At 30.9% G+C, this 25,031-nt stretch overlaps 1 protein-coding gene across 1 annotated transcript; it reads right to left on the bottom strand.

Moving 5' to 3' along the window:
• Window positions 17,115–25,031, bottom strand: LOC108662933 (putative disease resistance protein At4g10780). Its single transcript, XM_018124827.1, has 5 exons — window positions 24,894–25,031; window positions 24,684–24,740; window positions 21,743–23,951; window positions 18,567–19,584; window positions 17,115–18,001 (listed from the first exon to the last, which is right to left on the bottom strand). The coding sequence occupies exons 3-4, from the start codon at window positions 23,934–23,936 to the stop codon at window positions 18,593–18,595; spliced, it is 3,186 nt and encodes a 1,061-aa protein (XP_017980316.1). The 5' UTR covers window positions 23,937–23,951; window positions 24,684–24,740; window positions 24,894–25,031; the 3' UTR covers window positions 17,115–18,001; window positions 18,567–18,592.

A 25,031-nucleotide genomic window follows, 5' to 3' on the forward strand; every position in this document is an offset into this window, starting at 1 on the left:
GCTTTTCCATCATGGAGAGGCAGGAAAGGTAGGAGGAAGCTCCTGTCTTTTAGCACATGATGTACAACAAGCTATCTTCTTCTGAAATGATACTATATGTTTTAGTTCTCTTTCTACATGGCAAGGAGCAACTGGCACACATTCAATTATACCATAATATTCCATAGGTTTTTTATTATGAGTTGCAATAATCCAAGCCATATGAAACAATTGCAATAATAATAAAATGGTTACAAATCCCAAAGATAATTCAAATGGTGGGTTGCCATAAACAATGATTTTGGAGGAAAATCCTCTGAACTGGATATAAAGTTGCTTTGCTTTGTAGATTTCAATGGGGGTGTCCCATTGTCCTGTACAAATCACTATGAACATTATTGGTTGCAGGGAATTATTTGTATGATGGACCACTTGGAAGTTTGCCTGCTTTGGAGGGGCATCGTAGTTCTTCTCAACCTTAGTAGCCATAGATATTTCCTTGCTTACTTTCCAACTGGTTAGAGAACATTAAATATTCTGTCCTTTACAAGCCTTGAACATAAAAGCATATTCTTTATTTTTTTTAAAAGTGGTGAAAATAAAATTGAAGGAAAAAATTTAGGTAGAGTTTGTTTTTTTTTTAAAGGTAGGTAGAGTTTTTTAAAGTGAAGTTCATAATATCTCTTGCGCGTTAAAAATAATTAATTAAAAATTCAATTTGAGAAAGCTGCATAAGTGACTTGTAATATCAGATCTTACGAGATTGTGGTTCATTTGGTTTTTTTTCTTTTAATCAAGAAAAAGAAAATAAATTTGAGTATTAAAATCGATAAATTGATAAAATAAAATTATTAAATGAATAATATGTAAAATAAAATAACTTGTCGAAAGAATAACATTCATACAAAAAGCTTGACATTTGTTGTTTATGATTTCAATTAAAATAATTATTTCTAGATAGGAAAAATGTTTTGTAGGTTAAGTTGTTTAAACTAAATATGTTATTACGATAAAAAGAAAAAGGGGAAGGGCCAGATCAGAGAAAGTTGAAGCCAATCAAAACCATGTGTCTCCAAAGTATTCAAGAAAGACAAACGAATGTCTTGAGGGATGGATTGGCTCTTTGTTGTCTTTGAATATCTAAACCACTTTAAGCCAATCATTTTGCCCTCGAAGAATGGTCATCAATTTCGTCTTCTCAAAACCTTTTTTCTCTTGCCATCAATGTATAACAACCACAGCTACAAGCTAGTCCACGAATCATGTCTCAGGAATCGCCATCCAGAGGTCGATGTAGGTGACGGTTGTTGGATGTTGGAAGAAAGTTTAGGCATGCTTTTGGACCCAATTTTGGTGGGTCGTAGCCCATGGACTTGAATTGCAATCCATTTTGCTTTTGCATATGTTTATTTTTATCGAATTCTCTCATTACAATAAACACATTTGCAGGTTCAGCTTGCAATTCGCAAAATTTTTAAGTTAAAATCTCAGCGTAGAGATAATGGTTTTTGATCAATACCTTTTGATGCACCCGTCAATTACATGATTAATATATTTGCACAACTGAATTATAAATTTTACATGATAAGTGATGCACTGAAAAATATTAATAAGAAAAGGTAAGAAAATGAAGTTGAATTCGAAATTCGCAATTGTTTTATTAGGATTATATATGTTTGATTAAGAAAAAAAATTTGAATCTTTGTCATTAAATAAGAAATTATGTATTAATTATTGAATTAAATACTCGAATATTATATATATATGTATGTATAAGAGAAAAACAAAAATAAAATCTGCCTTTTTAGTTTGTTTAGATTCTGAGTTTGGAATTTAAAATCTAACTTTGTTATTTTTTTGATGCAAGAAGGATAAAATGGTCATAAAACTGACATCATGTCACTGAAATAAAAACAACTAACATAAAATTTATGTGTTTAATTATATATATTATTTTAAGATAGAGTATCCATTTTCCATATTAATGGATTTAAAGTGAATTATAATCAAATTCTAAGGGGACCAAGATAATTTATCTTCAATCTTAATATAATGGATTTCATGCGCAGACCTTTTCATAGTCTGACACATGTATTTATCTTTTAGTATTTTCAGAGATATATCTTGGGGCAAACCGCCTGTGTTTCCAGCTTCCCTCTCCCTACCTTCAGTTTCCCTCTATCATCTGCTTCTGGTACCTCACCTTGGATTTTCGCTTGCCTTAATGCCTTTTGCTTTTACTTTTCTTTGATCGGTCGAATCTACTCTCGATTTCGTTTGCCTACTCTTCGATTCTTGCTTGTTAAAGTTAAAAAGCGTGTGTTGTTAATTAAGTTTAATGGGTCAGCCTTGTTAGTTTCATTGGAGCCCAAATATGGCAATTAAGGAGCCTCGTTGTGGCCTTGTTGAAGCTTTTGGCATTGGGTTAGCCTAGACAAGGACAACATTTACCATAAGAAATTTTTTTAAAAGCTAATTTTATTAACACAAAATTATCATATCATCCGAAGTCTTTATCTATTTGCTAAAGACTTTTGCTAATATAAAACATCTGGTTTGTGCAAAGGGATAATAAAATTTTTATGCTTGTTGATTTCTTTAAGTTTTGGCTGTTTCTATGTACAGCACAGGTCTTTAAGAGAAGAGTAAGGAGTTTTTTTTTTTTAATTTCGTTTAGCTCTGTTAGGAAAGGAAATTGCAAATGAACTTGTGATGCCGTTTCATAAGAATGCACTTTAAGTTGATAATAAGAATTGCCATGAGAAGTTGCTAATTTTGAGCTACTCTAACTTGCTACCCCATGGCAAATTGATGGACCATTAGAATTGCCATAAAAATGCGCCGTCAAAACAAGTTGTCATCATTGATGATAAGAAAGCAAAGCACTAACTTTGATTGAATGACATAAGGCTGCTCCTGTTTTAGTGAACAGAGATCTGCGATGCAGAAGTGAAAAAGAAAGGAAAAGACTGCCTGGAATCATTTGGCTTCCTTTGCCTTTCATTGTTCTCTCATTTATAGAATACAGAATTGCCTAGTTTCAATCCTCTTTTTTTGTTAGAGACTCGATTTCAATCCAAATCAATCAAAATTCAAAGTAAAAAGTAATATTAAAATTTCATTATATGGAGATATACTGTGATAAAGGGTGTGTAAATGAGTTGGATTAATTGTGACATTAGATAAGAAAAAGAGGGATGATGCTAGATAAGTTGGCGTAAGAGTGATGCAAATTGATTGACTATTGCCATGGGTGAGGAATGTGAGGATGAGAGGGTTAGTGTAGACAATGAGTTGGGAGAGATAAAATCATACAATGAAAAAGGTAATGGTAAATAGTTCTAAAAAATTTATAAAAAGACAATAATAAACATAATGATGCATCCAAGCATTTGGTTGATGTATAATCTTTTTACCTAAAGAGTAGAGTTTGAATTTCTCTCTTACAATTATAAAAAAAAATAAATATAATGACATGAAAAGTAAATAACGTCAATTTCAACTTTTATATAACAACGATCTTTCTTATTTTGTTAAATCTGATAAATAATTACATGTCAAAATATTTACATATTGCACAAGTTCAATATTCTTGTGAAATCATGTAAATACAATAATTGATGTGTCAACATTTAATTGGACTAACCATAAAAGATAATCAAATTAATGAAAATTTTTAACATAGTGTTGAGAAAATAAATTGAAGCTTTTAGAACATTGACACCACAATGACAACACCCAAAACTTGAAAGATGAGCTCATGTAAAATTTACCTTACAAAATTTAATTTTGTAAAAGGTGACAGCTTTGTGCCTAAGAAAGCCAACGGTGAGAGAAGAGAATAATCTACTTTTTCAGAGTAGTATGATTATGCTTTAATCTTTTCATTTCAAACTTTTGAAAGGTTATTAAATAGTCGGCAAAATCTTTGAGAGATAAGTATAAAGGATGGACTCCATATGTCAATTCTCCTTAAAAGCAATATGGTGGGAAATATATATGAAATGAGGATTTCCTTTGTCTTTCTCTCTTTTTCCTTCATTTAACTTTAATTGGGTCAGCAAGTCTTTTCTCTTTGCTCTTGTAATTCCATAAAGTTGTATATTTCGGAGCCAACCATCAATCTATTTGGTTTACTTTGTTGTTTCTTATTTCATATTTATAAGGGCCAATCATCTAAACTAAATAGTACTTGAGTGATCTCTATTGTAGGTCCATAAATGGTTTGACTCCCTTTCATTGTTTCTTTTTACATACTTTTCAATGTAGCTGTAATCATCTTATTCATGTGTATGGAATCCTCAATTTTGGATAAATTTTATACATCTGAACAATGGTGATGAATGTATTTAAAAACAAATGATGATAACAAATAATAAAAAGGAGCAAAACTCATTAAATAGAATCATAAACAAAAAATTTAGTGAGTAAGATTATTATAGCTTATTACACGATTCAATTAAAAGAAAAACGGAATTGTAGTTCGATACAAAATTAGACTAAAATTATTATATACTATTCATATGTTAATTAAAATTTAATATAGTTATTGTACTCATCTCTTTTGAAAGAATAAAGTTCAAGATTCGAATTCATACTCTTTCTTATATGTATCCAAAAAAAAATTATTTATTACCGACACAAAAACTTATACAATTTATAGTTCCATTGGATCGTTATCGAAAAGTACTAACTAACAGAGATGATTTTTGAGGAGTTAACAGGTCAAATCTATGTACCAATAATATCTTTTGATGTTTACCGACGTGCGGTGATGTGGGATTTGTGTGAATTAGAACAAAGATTCTCACGCACAAACAATGAAGCTCCAATCTTCTAATCTTAGTCCATTTCAATAATTGAGAGAGGCACATTGTTTCACTACAATTATTGCTATCACTCTCAGCTCGCCACAGTCGACAAGGACTTAATTTGACAATTGCCACCTTTTTAAGCTGGAAAACAATTTTATAACTTATAGAAACTTATAAAAATTTAATAAATTGACTTATAGCAAATTCATTCATCAAATTATGCAATTAATCTCTATACGATCTATAAAAAATGTGAATTTGGTCTTTATATAATAATTTATATAAATTAAATTTTTATATTTTTTTAATTTATAAATTTAAATCTAAATTTTAATTAATTTTGTTAAATTTTCACTGTTAAATATATTGACTTGATGTTTTGATCAAATTGAGATGATATTGATTGAAATGATATGATATTTTCTTACTGATTTGACATTGACTATAAGTTGATATAACATTTATCATGCTGACGTGATATTGACTGTGTTGATAGTAATTTTTATTCATTTTAAAAATCTAAAAGACATAGTGAAATAATTATTCGGAAGAGAGTCACAAATTCTAATTCATGCATTACTATAAATCAATTACCGGTAATGATTAATATTATTTTCACTTAGTTTTGTACTACCATATTTAATGGTGAAAATTTAATAATGTTAAGATTAAAATTAAAATTAATAAATATAAAATATAAAATTCAATTTACACAAATTGTTATTCAAAAATTAAATTCATATTTTTTTATAAAGTACATAAATAATTACATAATTTGATCCAAACTCATAATATGGTTCTAAGGGTTTCATTGTGGTAATCAGTATGGGCCCTCCATAATTTATCACATCGAAGACACATTTTTTTGAAATTGACTTATCAAAGTAATAAGAGAAGCATTTTCCAAGAACATAAATAGTGAAAGTCATAAGTCGAAAAGTAAATATGCAGCTTTCCTTTTTTAACTTTACTAAAGTATGTTTGAAATTATTGCCTAATATTGACTGATTTGTTTTACTTTTGAAAGCAAATGGACATGTTCTGCATGTGAGTTAACACTGTTCCTAGGTATAGCCCGCATCCATAATTTAAGAATAAGTTAATATTTGATACACTATGGACGCATAAATATTAATAGAATAAATCATGTCATTACATATTTATTTATTTATTTTTGAGTAATTTTGTATAAATTATTGATCTCGTATTTGTACTTCATCTACTTAATTATTGGTTATGATTTCAATTTTAGTTTTGCTTTAACTGTATTTAATTTAGAATTTCACTAACTTTACCTAAAGAATTTTACTTAATTAATTTTTCTTATTTTTAGAAGAGACTAGTATTTATTGTCATATATGTTGCTAGTAAAGACTTTTTTTTTTAAAAAAAAATTATTTTTAAATAACAATTATATATAAAAGACAATTAAGGTTTCAATTATATATAATTGACACTTTATAATATTAATCTATGAATTATTCAATATTATTAGAATCAAGAAAAAACAATTTCTTAATGAAAGTCATTTAATGCAATTAGAATTTTTATTTACAAATTGAATAAATCTTATTAACATGTATAACAAAAAAATATTCTTAATGAAAGTCACTTGATGCAATTAAAATTCTTATACATTTACAAATTAGATAAATCCTACTAATATTAACAATAAAAAATTTTAAATGATAATTTAAAAATATAAAAAACAAATATGACTATTTTCATGAATTGAAAAATTTTCCAATATCCGTACTTAATCTATATATATTATACACTTAATTAATTGCTATGAAAAAAAATTTAGTCAATAACTTTATATTACTATAGATTTATTTCAATCTTAAAATAAATAAATGAGAAAAGGATTAGTGAATTGACAAAATATTCAAAAAAATTATCCTCTCAAAAGTACAATAAAATTTTTGTTCCTTTTAAACCAAATGAATTTAGGGAAAAAGGAAAAATTATAAAAACAATATTCCCTTCAATCACTTTTTCTTGACTGAACAAAAGAACAATTTTGCCACTTTATCTTTAATTTATTTTCTTGTAGCTAATGGACCGAGCAAAATCATTAGTCTTGGTCTTTGACCTGACAATTCTACTAATTCAGCAGGAAATTAAAGAGCTTTGGTACATTGCTTTTTCAATATAAAAGGAAGCTGGAAGCACATTCACCCATACTTCCATATACCACTCAAGTTAACACTGATATGAGAAAGATCTCACATAATTAATATAGAGTTTAGGCCATGGGATCAACATGTATATCACTAATGAATAATGATATGTGATAATAAATAATTAGTCACTTCTATATTTGGCTTTTTATGTTTTACTGTTATCAAATCAGTTATATCTAATAATAGTTTAATCCATCTGCTGTAACTAATAATTAGAAGGAACTCCCAAATTCAGCAATTTCTTTTCCTATCAATTAATAAATTAAAATAGACACATAAAGAGGGAGAAGAAGAAGGTGGGGATAAGACAGAAACTAATGGAATTAATACTAAATTATAAGCAAAACAAAAACAATAAGTATGGGTTAATAATGAAGGTGATAATCATTACAACATAATATTTTCTGCATCATGACTGGGGAACCTCGTACGTACTGAAAAATTAGCACAGAACAGAGAGATTTGTCATGATTTGATGATCATGATGATGTTTTATTGATATTTATATATATAAAAATAAAGCAAGGATAATATTTTTATTGACAAACTACTTATAACAGTAGGTAATCTTAATTCCCAATTAATTACAAACCTTTTGCTTTTCTGTAAAAAAAAATTACAAAAAGTGAAAGAAAATTAAGCTATGGGATTATTCTTCTCAATTTCGTTTTCAATCTTTTTTTGGGGACTGAATTGCTAATTGGATTTGGTCCTGAGTGCACTTCATGCAACTCTTTCCTTTTAAAATGATAGTCACCTCCAATAAATGGCTGCATTTAGAGGCAAGTAAAAAACAATTAAGTAATAGATTATACCTAGCAAAGGGTAAAAGAGATATGCAATTGCTTTTTCATTTTCCTTTCGGAAATGAATGAGATTATAAAACATGAACAGAAAAGCAAAAGGAAAATGAATAAAGAGAGATTGCAAAAATCAAAGATTAATTCTTACTGTATCCTGATCATCAAGATCCATAGATGATTCTCTAGCTTTATCAATCCCAAAATCTAAAGCACAAAAACCATTTCAAATTAACTAGGTAATCAATATTGATAAGAAAAAGGAGAGAGAGACAGAGAGTACCTTCAAGTTTTCTCATGGCCAAAGCTGAATGATGAAAGAGATGGGAGAGCAGTAAAATAAGAAGAAAATATGATAAGAAATTCATAGCTTTAATTGTCTCATGAGGAAGGGGAATAAAATATATGAGGGATAAAGATAGAGGGAGTTGATGATTTGCACATGAAAGAAGAGAAAAGGGTTTTTTAATTTAATTAATGGAGGGGATCAGAAGAGGATCCAAGTAACATAGGTCTTGAGGAAAAAGGACAAAAAGAGACCGTCTTTTAGCGGGTGAAGGGGTGGACAGGTTTGGTTAGTAAGACAGTGGATTGTTGGAGTTTAAGTTTGACATTCTTACTAATTAGTACAAACCATCATCCACATAGCCCAATAGTGGATATCAAGATAAAAATGACCCTGCAAAGGATCGATGTTGCCATAAGCTTACTATCACTGTAGAGTTTAGAGTTAAATAGTAAATGTATAGATCCTCCTTGAAAGCCATAGTTTAAATCCTCCAACACCCAATCACTACAATCCAATTGAGCCCAATAAGAATCTTTTGTAATAAGTCCTTTCTATCATATTTTTTTTTTGAGGGGCAAAGTTACCTAGGTGGAATTTGTTAAGCCTAACTATGTTTGGAAACTATGAGTGGAAGGGAAAATTGGAAAAAGATGGAGCAGAGGAGAGTGGGACGGAGGGGTATGAGGATTTCATTGATTGTAAGTAATGAAGATAGAGAAAAAAAAAATGAGCATGTTGTCAATTTTTTTTGCTTAAATAGTGTTAGAAGAATTTACCGAAGGGATCTTCAACTAGCAATTAGAACTTGAAATTTTAACTTGGAGTATTAAACTAATATTTTGAAATGGGACATGAGTTGGAATTTATATGACTCAGTAATTTTATGTAATTCAAAATTATATATATTTGAAAAGTAAGTAATGGTTATTTGTGCTTAATTTAAGTAGTTAAAACGAAGTGGGATTTGGATAGAGATTTTAAATTTGAGTAAGTAATCATTATAACGTTTATAAGTATATGTTTTTGCATAAATTAATTTTTGAAATTTAAAAATTTTGTCTGTGATGTATAAAAAATAATTCATATCAAATAAATATTAGTATAAATGCTTAAATCCACTGGTAGAATTTTAATTTTAAACTTCCATCACCCATTTATAAGATACTAATATTCTTTTTGACTCATAAATCATAATAAATATATTCAAACGTAATTATTATGTTAAAACTTGCTTTTGGGCTAACCTATAATAGTATTGGTTGTTATTACTTTTTAAAGCTGTAGTCCGACGAGTCTAGAATAAAATCTTAACAGGGATTTTATTTTGTCTAAGCTCAAGTGTATTGAATAATTACAATCAAAAGCTTTTACAAATATTTTTAATCTCAGTTTTTTTTTCTTTGTTTCCATTCCTGTTTTGTTTTTGCTTCATGTTTTGCTCTCCTTTCTATTCTTCTTTCCCAAGTTTCTTTCTCCTTCCCCTTTGTCATATCACAACCACCACCATTCCTTTGGCGTCATAAACTCATAATATATTGTGATTTTTATAATATCAGAATTAGAATAGAGATCTTCGTGTTTAAATCTTGAAAATCTCCTTCATTTTTTTCCATTTAATTTTTTAGTATCATGTCCATTAGGCCTTACTATGTAAATACTCTTTTCCTCCATGGAGCTTACAACTTTATTCTGTAGTTAAATTCATGTGCATAAACTATCAGTCATCCATTCCACTCGCAATTGTTGCTATTGAAAGAGCATTTTTTTTTTATAAAAAATAAAACTATTTGAACATAAATATAAAAATTGGATCATTCTTCTTCTATTTGCAAAAGAAAGAAAAAAGTCTATTAGAACTTAAATATAAAAATTGAATCATTTTGCTAACAACTCAATCTTTTGGGTTAATCCAACCATGTTTTAACACTTTAATTTGGAGCACAGTGACATAATTTAGGGTAAATTACCTCCAAGCCTTTAAAGTGTCAACTTAATTCATCTCAAATCCATTACTATTCAAACTATACATTCTGTTCTAAAATTCTAAATGTAATTAATTTTTTTTAAAATGACTAAACTACCCATGCTCTCAACGGCTAGGTGCCACTCGCTGTTATGGACCACAACACCACTTGATTATCTTCGTCCACCTCCAAATTAAAGCAATATGTAATTATTTTTTTTTGAGAAGCAGCAAGATGGTTGTATTACTATACCAAAAGAAGGGAGAGTTGGATCCCTGAACAAAAACACATTCACTACGTTACAAAAATTAACAGGGAACCAGCAGATGAAGGATTTCACAAAGCACATAAATCCTTCCAGAAACCAAAACAGAGCAGATTACCAATTTGTACATATACAAAGATTCCAGTGAAGTCAACAAGCAAAGACATTCAATGGAAAGCAGATAGAAGCAGGCAAAAAAGGAAATCAGTTAGCAGCATGGAAGAGCCAAAGTAAATCACTAGACCTGATTACACCATCTTTTGCCGGTAAATCAGGTTCGCCATTAGCAGAACGTGGACTTTGCATGCATTAATTACCAAGACTCCATCTGCTGTGCAGATCCAACATCAAGGCTCCACAGTAAATCAATAATCCTGAGAACGCCCTCTTTAGCCAATGCATCTGCTTCGTTATTCGCTGATCGCAAGGTGTGCTTGATGTCCCACTTTTTAATTTTGCCGAGAATATTGAAGAGTTTGAGCAATCAGCTGTCTCAATCTCCATGGCACCTTGTTAAGGTAACTGATCCAAGTAACAACATTTTTGTTATCAGATTCAATAAGAAGGGGATTAGAGGTACACCACCTAGACGCAGCGTAAATGAGAGCAGCCTCCGTAACAGCCATCAGCTCAGTCTTATTTGAATCGCACACCCCAATAGATTTTGAGAAGAGAATAAGGACATCCCCGTGCCCATTGAGCAAGATGCCTCCAATTCCCGAGTCACCTGGGCAACCTCGCCAGGCTTTATCTGTGTTAAAGTTGAGACTCCCCGCCCGTGGTTTGGACCAAGATATTGTATTTGAGGTTTGCTTACATCTAGCAGGAGTAGTTCCAGCGTTCGGAGATCTAGTCAAGTCACCTATGGAGATATTGTGATCAAGCCATTTGGCATTAGCCCACCACGCAACTTGCAGCTTTGTTAACTCAAAATCCTGCTAATCATCCCATATTTTACCTTGAAAAATTACTTCATTTCTAGTGGTCCAGATGGCCCATAAGATTGCATACCAAGCCATTGATCAAATTAGCCCATTATTAAGAGAGCTAGCCACGTCCAGTCATGAAAGAAAGCAGATCCGGGGGTCATTATGATACATCAAATGAACATTCCAAAGGGCACCCCTCCGTAGCCATAAGAGCCAAGACTTGCCACAATTGAAAAACAGGTGACTCACTGTTTCGATTTCACCTCGGCAGAGAAGGCACGTCGCTGTATCCACTCCGATAATACCACGCCGGGCAAGGACGTCTTTCACAGCCAATCGCCCATGCAAAATTTGCCAGCATAGGCACTCAATTGTGAGGGGGTCCAGGCAAGACTAGATACGTTTCCAATGTTCAGCAAGTTGAGATTGGGAAGTGAGGACTTGTCGGCAAAAGGAGCTAGGAGAATAGTTGCCTAAAAGGCTGCCTTTCCAGATGAGCAAATCTTGAAATTAATATTAAGAGTTTGCACATTTATCAAATTATTAAAGCTCTCCCACTGATCACGCTCCCATCCAAAGATATTCCTATGAAGCTCAATATTCCAACGCCATTGATTATCAATCCAACTACCAAACTCATCAATGAAACCATCTTTGAGCAATATGTAATTACTGAGAATAATTATTGTTTTTGGGATTAATTAAAATAAAACCCTAAGATATTATTATAGTAATACAAAATTATTATATTAAAATATTTTAATAATTTAAAAATGCTTAAATTATACAATTAGTTTTTATATTCTACAAAAAGTACGATTTTAGTTTTTGTACAATAATTTGTATAAATTAGATCTTATACTTTGTCAAATTATTAATTTCAATCCTTAACTCTAATACTGTTAAGTTTAATAATTAAGTATACTGATGTAGTACTTCTTGCTTACCTGATGTTGACTATGTGCAGACATGACAAAAGGCTGACATAGCAAAAGACTAGTGTGACATAAAATTGAGGTTGCAATTGCTGAATTAAAAAAACATCATTTTTTTTCTTTCAAAAAAGTTCTATTTTATTTTAGATTGAACTGAACCTAAAATCAAGATAATAATAATCAACTAATTGATTACACTTGATAAATTAAACAACGACTATTTTGTTGAACTTGCTGTTCTTTGTATTTGAAATGTTCAAAACTTTTTACATGATAACAAGTAGTTTTTACTAGTCAATAACAAAACCAAAGGTAGTGCACAAGAGCATAATTAAATTTAAAAAACAAGAGGACCACAAGCATCATAAGAGATGGATCACTTATGAAGACACAAGTTACATTTTCCTCTAAACACATTTCATGATGTGTAATATCAGTTGCAATAATTGGTCAATGCATGTTAAATGGCATTAAAACAAAAACCAAGAAAATGGCCCTCAGCTACATCTATGTGATGTCAAAAAAATTAAAAATTTATAATTGTCAAGTTTGAAATGCTAAAAATTAAAAAACATAACAGTATTAGTGCACTTGGTGATAATATTCTCATTATCAATCTTTTTCTTTTCTTTTCTTGGTTATAGTTGCAACACTTTCTTGCGATGAGATTGGTGTAGATGCCACATTTGCTTCCTCATGTTTTTTTATAATGTTTTTCTTTCTTTATGCTTGAGAAAAAAATGGTAACAATATGTGAGATTGAAAATTGTAATTAATATACGATAGAAGTAAACAAAAATAATCCTAGTAGTTATTGACAATTGATTTGTAGTGATGCATGAACTAGACCTCATGACTCTCTTCTCAATAATCATTTCGCTTTAATCGTAGTTGACCTAATCCCAAAAAATAAAATTAATGATATTAAAACATATAATGCCAATTTTTGTAAATAATAGTAGTTCATTATCAAATTTTTCCTTATATCTAGATATTTAGTCAAAGTACTATTTACTTGAGATTATAAATTTTTTTCTTAAATAAACATGTGTTTTGAGTATATAAATTTTTGTAAACATTTCATTTATTGAATATATATGTAAAAAATATTGGCTAAGTAAAATGAAAAATCATACTTGATGATTGTAAGTGTAGGGGTTATAGTTATTTTTCTCAGAAAAGAAATTTCAAAATGGGGAACATGGCTGTTGTATTGGGATGCTTAGCTATATCAGCTGTCTTTGTAATAGCAATTATTGCTGTGATTTGTTTCTTTGCATTGAGGAAGAAAAGGGTGGTGGAAGAAGAAAAAGAACAAAAACTAGATAAAATGAATAATATGCCATCAAGATGTCCCTTGCGGAGATAAAATCAACTAAAATGGGGTTTCTATCTTTATAAACAACGAATTGAAATTTTGTATTAAAAATTCAAAAGTTAGCATCTATTGAATCAATTTCATAATATTTTCACATGTACCTCTTTTTTCTTTGTTCTTGTCCTTGAAAAGCTACCAATTGTTCAAATTCTATACCTTGCAATTCTAACAAATTATATGTCAAAGCCAATGATTTATTCTTCAACAAATACATTTAATTGTTCATCTAATATATGCTAAAACCATTCAAAAATAAATATTTTATGCACATAGTATAAAATAATCAAAGCTTGTTGTTACCTCCTTGTAAAATTTAAAATACATTGATTTTATCATGCGACAACTATAAAACTATAACAGATATCGATACATTTTATAAAATTAAAATTGATTGTCGTCAAACTGTATAAATAAAAAACACAGAAAGCTATAGAAACAGCCATTTCTTACTGTAACAAAATGTGAAATCAATTGTTAAAAGTGCAGAAAAGAAGAGGAGAGAATATATACCTAAATTAATCCTAAGCAACTACAAGAAATAAAATAGTGATTTACAAAGCAAAGCCTAATTAAATATAGACAAACGAGAGTGATTGTTGGCTTCTAGATTGTCAATCCTAGTGCTTAAGTTGCTGTACCGCATGTTTATTTTTTTTCGATCTGCAATTTTTGGCTTCATGCTCAGGAATCTCTCTAATCCCATGCATGACTTTTCATTTAGATGTGAACATTACAATCAGCTTTTAAAAAAAAAAAAAAAATCACAGTTCATCAATCTTCACCCAACTTTCATCGGCAACCTATTTATATGCAAAAGGAAACCAACAGCCAACTATACACAATCTGTACAAAAAATCATGCACCACTCTCCAACGAAAAAAGTGAGCAATCTTTCCCCTAAAATCCAACACATAATCAAACTTCTCTCAACATAGGGTAGACAAATACAGTAAAACCCAAATAAAAAAAATGTAAGTGGTAGACAAAACAAATCCCAAAGGAGCCACAAACACCAATTTTTATATTAAAAAAGGCAAATTGCACCATATTTTTTGGACTAACTTGTTGATTCCCTCTCTTGATTCTTTTCCCTATCAAATGTTCAATCTTTGCCTGCACAAAAAAAAAAAAAGAAGTTTTTCTCGATTATTCCTTCTAATACTTTTTCCTATCTTCAATTCCCGATTCAAACGATACTTCCTCTCTGATTTCTCCCTCTTCTGTTGATTTTTTTTCTCTCTCTCAACTATTTCTTTTAATATGGTTTAATTTAATTTAAGGTTAAGGTATTTTTAGGGTAAAATTTGAAGTGTTTCAAAATTAATTTTTTTTCTACATCAACAATTGCCACATCAACATTTACCTCGTTAGCACACAATTGTGATCTGTCTAGTCAATGTCATATCAACATTATCACACAACATCAACATATAATCAACGTCACGTCAGTTTAGTCAAGATACTACGTTAGTATATTTAATTGTTAAACTTAATAGTATTAGAGTTAGATATTGAAATTAATAAATTATGAAAGTATAAGGATTAAATTTACATAAATTATTATATAGAGATTAAATTCATACTTTTTATAAAGCATAGAAATTAATTGTATAATTTAACTTTTATAAATAAATTTAATTTAAATGAGTTTAAAGAGACGAGCCTGGGCCAGACCTGACATTTAGAAGTATCAACTATGTTGGGCCTAATTGAGCCCATGGACAGCTCAAGAGCAGGTTTGCTATAGAAAAATCAAAGAGGAGGCTTTCACCACATTTTCCCGATGTCACACTTGTTTTCACGAGGATGATAAATTTGTGGCATTTCAAGTCCTGGTATGGAATAAACTTAAATTAACAGACACAGGGATTAGGAAACTTTATAGTCTCTAGATATGACTGACTTTCAATTTCTAAAATTAAATAGGCCGCTTACCATCATAACAACATTTGCTTCCAGGCCAGTCCACACGCTAATCACTGGTGGAAGATGCTTTGCATTGTGAGAAGACAAAAATGAGACAAGTAAGAAAGATTAATAAACATATATCCTGTAAATTAGAAAACAAATGTACGTCAATGAAGACAGAAAAGTTATCTGGAGATGAGAGTGAGTAGAGATTAGAGGACTTGGTCACTTGATTTGCTAACGGTGCTTCTCTCGTTACTTGATCAAGGCAATAAGGACATATTCTTAGCAGTTGGATCATCCCACTGTATTGATTCCCGACCATTCTTTAGGGTATATTTTATTTCTTTAAGAAAAGGAGGATATGGTTGGGCATTGTTTTGCAGAGGAACATTTTCAACTGCTGAACTATGAGGCGTTTACCATGGTCTCCAATTTGCACAGGATTTGGGGTTCCGCAAATGGATAACAAGGTAGTCCAGGCAATTTCAGCTTGTTTATCTCATTTGTGTGCTAATTCAATTTAATTCAAATTGTTTGAAGGATGCTACACTGGTAATGGAAAGTGAAGATATCTCATATTTACCAGGAAAGAAACAAGATAATCGACATGTTAAGAATTTATATTTCGAGGATGATTAAATTATGATGAAATTATTATATATATATATATATATAACTCCATGCTTACTACATTTGATCTTCAATCTTGATAACTGTTGCAATGCAAGTTCCCTCAATTTTGGAAGGCAAATTGCTCTGTTTTTTGTCTGTGCGGCTCTGCACAAAGAAGGGTATGCCCAAACTTTTGTATTTTCCTTTTTAGGAATGAAAGTTCCCCCAGCTTTTTTTTTAAAAAATAGAAGGTAAATTAGTCATTGTCACGTAAGTGTTTCTCTTTTCCTTTCGATTTTCTTCTTTTATTTATAAATTAATATTTTTTTTATAATTAATGGAGAAGAGATTTGAACCCTACTCTTTAGATAGGGGATAATGTACCAACTAATAAGTCAAATGCTCGAGTTCTACTTACAAATTAATATTTCTCAATTAGTAATTAGAAGATTAGGTTTCAAATTACTTTACAAATAATTAATTGATGATTTGTCTTAAAGAATGAATAAACTTTGATTTATATTATTTTCTAAATACGTAATTAATGAAGAAACTGTATATATAAATCAAAATTCATGTAATTTTTCTTTTTATATTTTTGGTGATTTCAAAATTATATATTTTATTATTTATTGATTGTAGTTGTTTTTTATATATAAAATTTATTGTAGACATAAATTTATTTAATTTTAATGTTTTTCAGCAAAATTCATTTTTTACTCACATATATTTTATATTCTTATGCTTTAAATATTAACTTATTGAAAATAATCAAATAATGATCCTGTTTATGACGAAAAATCAGCAGAAGATAAAGCACCAAGATCTTGTCATAAGGATTTTGTTTTGCAAATTTACTGAATAAAATCAAAAGTGCGTAGCATTTTATAAGAACAAATTAAATTTTATACACAAATTCTTAATTGAAAAGAATAATCACAAAATATTATAAAAATATTTGTAACAACAAAAAATATAGATGAAGTTTATCCTACTAGTCATCCAAAAAAAAAAAAATCAAAAGTGATTTGCATAAAAAATTATTTTTGCTCAATCAAAGGATGTCATTTTATTTAATAGCATAAAGTGGATAACAAGATCAAGGTCACAGCAGTAACGCCTCCGACCATGATCCAACAAAGAGAAACCTAACAAGACCAAACAAAATCAAGTGCAGCATCACCTAGCCATTCTGTTACCCAGTAGACTGGGCATAAACTTTGTAGCATCTTAGATAGATACACCAGAAACAGTAAAGACATAACTCCTTGCACTTCTAGGATTCCAAAACCAGAAACAAGAAAAGAAATCCAGCATAAAAACTCCAGCAACAATAATGATAAGCCTTTGTTAACCAGCAATAAACAGACCCAGCAGTCAGCAGACAAGCAACAACAACAAATCAAAAGAAACAACATCAAACTCTCAAACTAAATGAAGGATGGTAGAACATCCCAATACAACACAAGCCGTAGCACCATTCAGCGTGAAATCACCCAGAAATTTTAAATGCCAGAACACCCCAATATTTCCAAGGCCAAAAAAAATGGCGAGTTGAGTCATCATTTTTCACCAGTAGAACCTTCAAAGACCTCTCATCCTACTACAGGAAAATGGAGGAGCCGAAGAGCTGGAGAAAGCTGCAGTCGGACGGAAAGGGAAGAATCAGCGGCAAGGGGTCCAGTCAGCACGGAAAGAGGAAACTCTTCAGTCGGCAGGGGGTGCGGGACAGGAGGCAACTAAATATAAGAAATGTAGAAACAAAGTTGAAATGCCACATGAACAGTGCAACGAGATTTAACCCAAAATCTAAGTTTATTGCTCTGAAAAAACCACAAGAGGTACATCACAGATAGAACCACAACCGAGCAATGAATCTTCAGTTACGAGTTCGGTTGATTGTTTCTCCAAGATTGATTGACGCAATTCTTTCATCTACCTGCTTTTCCCAAACCACCCCTCCCCCAAAAAGGAAAAACCAACAAAGAAAGGAAGGAAAAAGGAACATTAATTAGAGACATCCTTAGCAACATTGATCTAAGCAAGAAAGTATCTAAACCAATTTAAAGGCTGCAGCTACAAAGAAGAAAAGGGGGCTTGGCGGCAGCAATCTACAGCCGGTATTTAATGAAACAACTTGCTTCCATTCATTCTAATCATTAAACAAAACAGAGTAATCAGAATTTTATTGGGGGCAATCCGAACGTTGGGATGACACAAATATATTTTGGGAAGTGAAGCAAATGAGCAATCTTCAACAAAATAAGCTAAAATCAGAGCTTGTTTAGGGAGCCTTATAACCGTTACTAACAGACATGAAAATCTCAGTTTCTGGTAAATGATCTAGGTTTATTTTAAACGTTTGATATCTTTATTTGGTGACAGGATTGGTTTCTTTTCAACCAATCCAAATCCTCTTGTAGCAGATTTCCCTTTTTTTCTTTGGTTGAATAATAAATCTTCAAATTTTCCAAAAAAAGAAGTAAATGAAACTCGTTGTTTACCTGAGGAATTTGATTTAAACGGTGCTTTACTTCATTCCTTTACCAACGAACCGAGGTTGCAGAATATTCTTAGCACTTGGAAAGTCCCACTCTACTGATTTCCACCATTCCTTTGGATATACACGGATTATACAGGAAGAATGAGAAGATGATGGGTCAGTGTCTTGGAAAACAGGAAGATGTAGAGGCATCCTTTTCAGATTTGGACATTTCCTTACTTCAATAACCCGAAGAGAGTCGCATTTCATGGCCGTATTTGAACTACAGATGCTCTTTAGCTTTGGTAATTTCTTTAATTTCAACTCTCTTAATTTGGGAAGACTGAACATCATGGGCGAATGCGTTCCTTTTCCCTTGTGATTTTCTTCCTCTTCTTCCGATGCTATTATTTCCTCCATTTTTCCACAATGACCAACTTCCAGGTACTCCAGGTTTTGGAGATCATGTCCGAACTCAAATGGAAATAGCTGCTTCATGTTTGAGCATCCTTCAATCCGAATTGATTTAAGATGGGAAAAGATGCCTAGCAGAGGCAGTGCAGTGCTCGATGTAGAAACATCTCCTACTTTAACAAGCATACGCAGGTTATCCAATTTTTCAAGCCACAAGAGCTCAAGGTTCTCAAATGCGGTGCACGGTGATGAGGACGATGATGAAAAGTCAAGCACGGATTCCATCCCTTTACAATCATGAATCAAACAGAACCTCAACTCGTTTGTTTGTTGGAACAAGGAAATGTCGCTTAAGCTTCTCAGGTTGTGGCACTCAAAAATACTCAGACGCCAAAGGTCACTTGGGAGCACTACTGGATCTTCACTTCCTACCTGACACCCACTCAAAATCACATCCTTCTTGGGCATACTATCTGGAAGCTTTGGCTGGAGAGACTTGACTACAAGCTCACCAAAATTCTTTTCCAATATCTCTACAATTGTGGTACGCTTCACAGCACCAACCACTTCCAAACGTCCCCATGTCCCACGTCCCTCTGTCCCATATAAGGACAAGGAGATCGCACCTTCAGCAATCAATAGTGACACAGTTAAATGGTACGCCCAAATTATCAAATTTAACTTCTAATATGACAATTATAACCATGTGCTAGGAAAGCTATAAGGAATCATCACTGTCACTATATCATTTCGGTATATACAAAAGCATAAACTTCCAAAATGTAAATAATTAACTACATACATATACATTTACAGTAATATAAATTTAACAATTTTGTCCTTGTATAAATATTTATATATCCATATATCTATGTATAAATATAACTCAACGGATTCAATAAGTGTTAAACATTGACCACTTAAATATTATCATAAAAATTTTAACATTAATAAGTTTGCTTTTACATTAAATATTTATGTTTTATTAGTATAAATTAGTATCAACAATACTTATATTTTAATCCAACTAAAATGTGTCAAAATTGTAGACTACTTATCAAATAATATCACTAAAGAGTTTAAATCAAACTTAAATATATCCCAAGTGTATAACTGCATTAAAAATCATTGACAATTGTCTGGGCGTTTTTGGTTGCATTTAGTTTTATTGGAAATTTTAGACAGTAAATTAAACTAAAAGTTGAGATTTGTTCATTTTTTTAAAAAAAAATTCATATACTACATTTGAAAATGCTAGTAGGATTTTAATATCTATCCTAAAAGGAAATCAATTAATAATTAGAATTTGGACGCATGAACCGACAGCAGTGTGGAAAGACCTGGTTGATTTTGGGGCCAACAGCAGATTGAGGCCGGAAAAGGCCTTTTTATGGTATTTTTTGCCGATTTAGCATCAATTGGTATGAGGGAGCTAAACTAGCGGCAGAGCCACGTTGAAGCCAAGATTTTTAAAAAAATTTTATGAGTATATGTATTTATAATCTATATAATATATATATATATATGAAAGTATGGATACTTAAAAAATTTTAAATTGATGAAAACATATATTTTTATTTATTATATTTCTAAATTATCATTTTAAGTATTTTATTATAACTATTATTTAAAATTATCTGATTTGTAAATAAAAATTCTAACTACATCAAATGATTATCATTAAAAAATTATAAATATTAACAAGATTTATTCAATTTGTACATATGAATTTGTTGAATGATTTTCATTTAAAAAATGCTTTCCCTTAATTCTAATAGAATTTAATATTTATGACTTAATATTACAAAATTAAAATTTTTTTTATTTTATATTAAAATTTTATTTTTAAATAAATAAAACACAAATATTTACATAAGCTTAAGAACTAGAACATACATACATACATACATACATACATACATACATACATATATATATATATATATATATATATATATATATATATATATATATAAGNAACAATATATAGTAATATATATATATATAATTTTTTTAAATTATTGATCATATATTTGTCATTTTTATCAAAAAAATATTTTTATTATAAAATTACATGTACAATGGACATGTCCAAGTATTATTACAAGTAAATTAGTATAAGTAAATAGCCTTAGAGAAACATAACTTAAACCATCATTATGTTCAAAGATAAACTCTCTTGCCTTAAGTTAAACCCTAATTTATAAAAATCACAATAAGATTTTTACTTTTGCTAAACCATACTTATTTTCTCCAAATGTGTTACTTTCCAAACTTTTCACATAATTCTTGAATATTTATTAGTTCAAAAAGAAAAAAAAAATAGAGTACTTTCAATTTTTTCCACGTATAAATAATTTTCTTAAATTTCTTTTTCGTAAATAATATAATTAATGTATCTAATATGAGTTTTACAAAATTCATTTTTGACATAGTTTGATTTATTCTAAGATACATAAATTTTGTTATTAATTACAACTTTCACAATGAGGAATTAGAATCCAAGTTTTTAATCTGGCTATAAGAGTGGGGCCATAAACTTCTATGATCCTTAGCAATATTATGTGATAATACATGGGTGAAAGAGCAGAAATGACATTATGAAACCAAGTATCAGGTATCCCTAATTAGGTTGGAAAACATATCCAATTCTACACATTAGCCATTTATAAAACTATTGAGTGGAAAATTACACGATGAAAAGGAAAATTGATATCAACAGTTAATTATCATTAGGAAATTAATCTAGTGAAATTTTATGTGTTCGATTTGATAAGAATGTACCTTTGATGTTCGGCATAATTTTCACAAGTTCCTCGTGGTGGGTCAGTTTGGACATGTTGACCTTCAACTTGATAACAACGTCTGGGCCTACTTCAAGTGGTCTGACATCAAATTTGGCTTCAAGTGGTGCCATGACAAGCAAGTAAGAAGTAAGCCTTTGACCTTGTATAGACTTGCTGTACAAATTAAAGTCTATCAAGTCATTAAATCTTGCTTCAAATGTCTCTAGCTTCCTTAATCTAGCTGCATCAGATCCATTTATTTTTAAAGTACTTGATTCAACGTCAAATACCAAGCATTGCAGAGAAGTAAGCTTAGACAGAACTCCACTTGGCAGCTCCTTTAAGCTCTCTGTTTTTAAATTGAGATATATGAGATCTGCTAACATTTCCAAACCAGTAGGGACCTCTTCAATAGCTGTACTACCCAAGTCCAGCTTTCTCAGTGCTTTAAGCTTTTCTAACGAAGGCACATATCTCAAGTTTTCGCATCCATGAAGCACCAAGGCTTTAAGCTTTTCCAAGTTTGACACAGAATTGGGCAGTTGCTCAATATCACTATTAGAAAGATCAAGAATGTTGAGTCTATGCATGTGCTGAAAAAATGATTCTGCTATCTTATGTAAGAACCCATTATTTTGCAATAATAAGGTTGAAAGTGTCTCACAATTGGGTGACAAGTCGGGAGGAATTTCTGATATGTAATTATTCATGAATGAAGCTTTTTCAATATCATTTGCCCATTCTTGCTTGCTTGGTAATTCTTTTAATCCCGTGCCAGCTTTTACCATGAAGCTAGAGATGTACAATGCTGTATCTCTCATTACATCATGCATCATCACATCACCTCTATCACCCTGCTTTTCTAACAAACAATTGTTTTCCAGCCTATTTAATATACTATGACCCCTATCATACATTTCTTGTCGACTCCCAATTTCAAGGAATCCCTCATCTATCCAATATTCTATTAATTCCATTCTTGAAATTATCTGATCTTCTGGATACAATGAACAATATAAGAAACAATTTTGAATTTTTGAATCTTCCAAACGATCATAACTGAACTTCAATCGCTCAAAAATTTCATTATCTGTGCCCCTAACACTTCTTACATGTTCCTGTAATTCTCTTAATGCATTCCTCCATTCATGAACATCATATTTTCCTTTCATACTCCCAGCTATTACCCTAATGGCCAAAGGTAACCCATCACACTCTTTAACAATACATTCCAAAAAGTCTTTTAAGGATGGAACCTTTAGAACCCCACGTCCGACATTCTCTAAGAATAAATTCATGGACTCCTCATTTGAAAGTGGCTGCACTTTGACTATCTCACAGTCCATAGACATACAAACATCAACCGATCTACTAGTTAACACCACTTTACTCCCATTGCTTGGTGTTGGTTTAGGGATCCCTACCTCCAAGAGAGAAAACTTTTTCCAAACATCATCCAAAATCAATACATATCTTCTTTGTCCCAATTGTTCCATTAACGCTGCTACTCGTTTGTGTTCAAGTTCTGGAAAAGGTACAATTTTCACAGCAATAGCAATTTGTTCTTGTAATTTGGTGATGTTGAGCTCCTTTGAAACAGTGACCCAAATCACTTCATCAAATAGACCTTTAGTCTCCTCTGACAGCTTATTGCATATGTGCTTCATCACAGTAGTTTTTCCTATCCCGCCCATTCCACAAACTCCAATCATTCCAATTTCATCACCCATCAAATAGTTCCAAATTTTTTCTAACACGGTGGTTTCACCTTCTAAATGTTCCAACTGAAAAGTCACTCCACTAGTAGATGGTTTATCCATTACTAGAGCTTCAGTGAAGTTACCTTGCTCAATAATTTTCTTCACTTGTTCAACCTTTTGGGCAACATGTTTTCCTAGGCGTGCACGTGAAAAACAAGACACATTTTGCACCCTTTGATCAATGTCCTGTATTTCATGATTGATGATTTGTACATCTTGAAGCCACTTATCTACTTCTTCCCTTAAAATTTTTCCCCATCGAAGCTCTGTTTTTATTCTCAATTCCACATCTCTCTTTCTAGTATTTAATAGGTCAAGCTGTGTTTGAAGATTTTTCATCCTTTCTTCGAGTTTTCTGTGATGATCTATATATCTGCATGTTGGAACTCCTAAACACTTTAACATCTCACAAATTGGCCCTACAAGTTCCATAATAAAGCAATTTTCCTGCAATATCATAATACCAATAACGAAATACATTAGTGACATTTATTTTTTATATTGGTTACCTTATTATTGTATAATTATATACACACACACACGTACACACCAGAAGACAAATATAAATGTTAATTTACCATGCACGAAATATAACTAAAAAAAATCCCCATTTGTTATCTAATTATGCATTTCCCTTTTTTTCTAATTTACAAAATAGGGCTTATAATATTCATTGATTTGTAAAGCTTGCTTGGCTGATACTTTAACGAAATGTATAAATTATCAAATGATTTATGGATGATGAACCAAAAAATTCATAACACTCGTTTCAATCTTCTTGTCTAATTAATCAAGTCAATGCTTAAATTACTAAAATTCCTTGAGATAAATTTGTGTAATTAATAAATTTCTTCTTCTGTTACTCTAATTAATCTTTGATTTAACAGACCAGATTCGCCCTGCTGCCAGCAGGTCAAACTGTTGCTGAAAACTTGTTCTTCAAATGTTCTCTCTATCCTTCTATCTCTAGAAGTTTGAAAATGGATGAATTAAAGATTTCTTATTTAATAATAATCAAAGATTTCATTTCCTTTCTGATTCTCATCCAACAAAGTCAAATAATTATCTCTCCATTTCCCTAATTTGGAATTTCCATATTCTCACTTATAACACATATACAGCAAAGATGAAATCAGATTATATTCAAGAAGACAGTCTTCGTATGAAAGAAAAACTCACCAGAGATAAAACAGGCAAAATATGAAAGTTCCAAAAGACTGATTATCCGAATTTGTTCTGTATTTTCAGAAGTAAATAGAAACAATCAAAAGCGATTTGATCTGGGAAAAAAACTTGTAAAAATTGGAACAACAGGTAAGTGAAGCTTGAGAATTAAATTAGGCTGCAACTAAAGAAGATGAGTATAAAGCTGTGTGGAAGATGAAGTACCTTGCCCCGTGTATAAATTCCAAATTGTTGCCTAAAAGATCAGGAATTCTAACACAGAAGCCAATGCTGAAGGTAAGGAAATGAACTGACTTCACCTTGAGTTGAGTCAACGCAGGATAGTGCAGATTTTTAAATAGA

The sequence above is a fragment of the Theobroma cacao genome, chromosome 7, assembly GCF_000208745.1.
Source record: "Theobroma cacao cultivar B97-61/B2 chromosome 7, Criollo_cocoa_genome_V2, whole genome shotgun sequence".
Lineage (NCBI taxonomy): Eukaryota > Viridiplantae > Streptophyta > Magnoliopsida > Malvales > Malvaceae > Theobroma > Theobroma cacao.

Bases quoted from the DNA above. Each gene is read 5' to 3' on its own strand.
- LOC108662933 (XM_018124827.1), bottom strand. From the start codon at position 23,936: ATGGAACTTGTAGGGCCAATTTGTGAGATGTTAAAGTGTTTAGGAGTT. The intron at 19,585-21,742 runs GTACATTCTTAT...TGATTGCTGAAG, and splicing joins AATTATGCCGAACATCAAAG to GTGCGATCTCCTTGTCCTTA.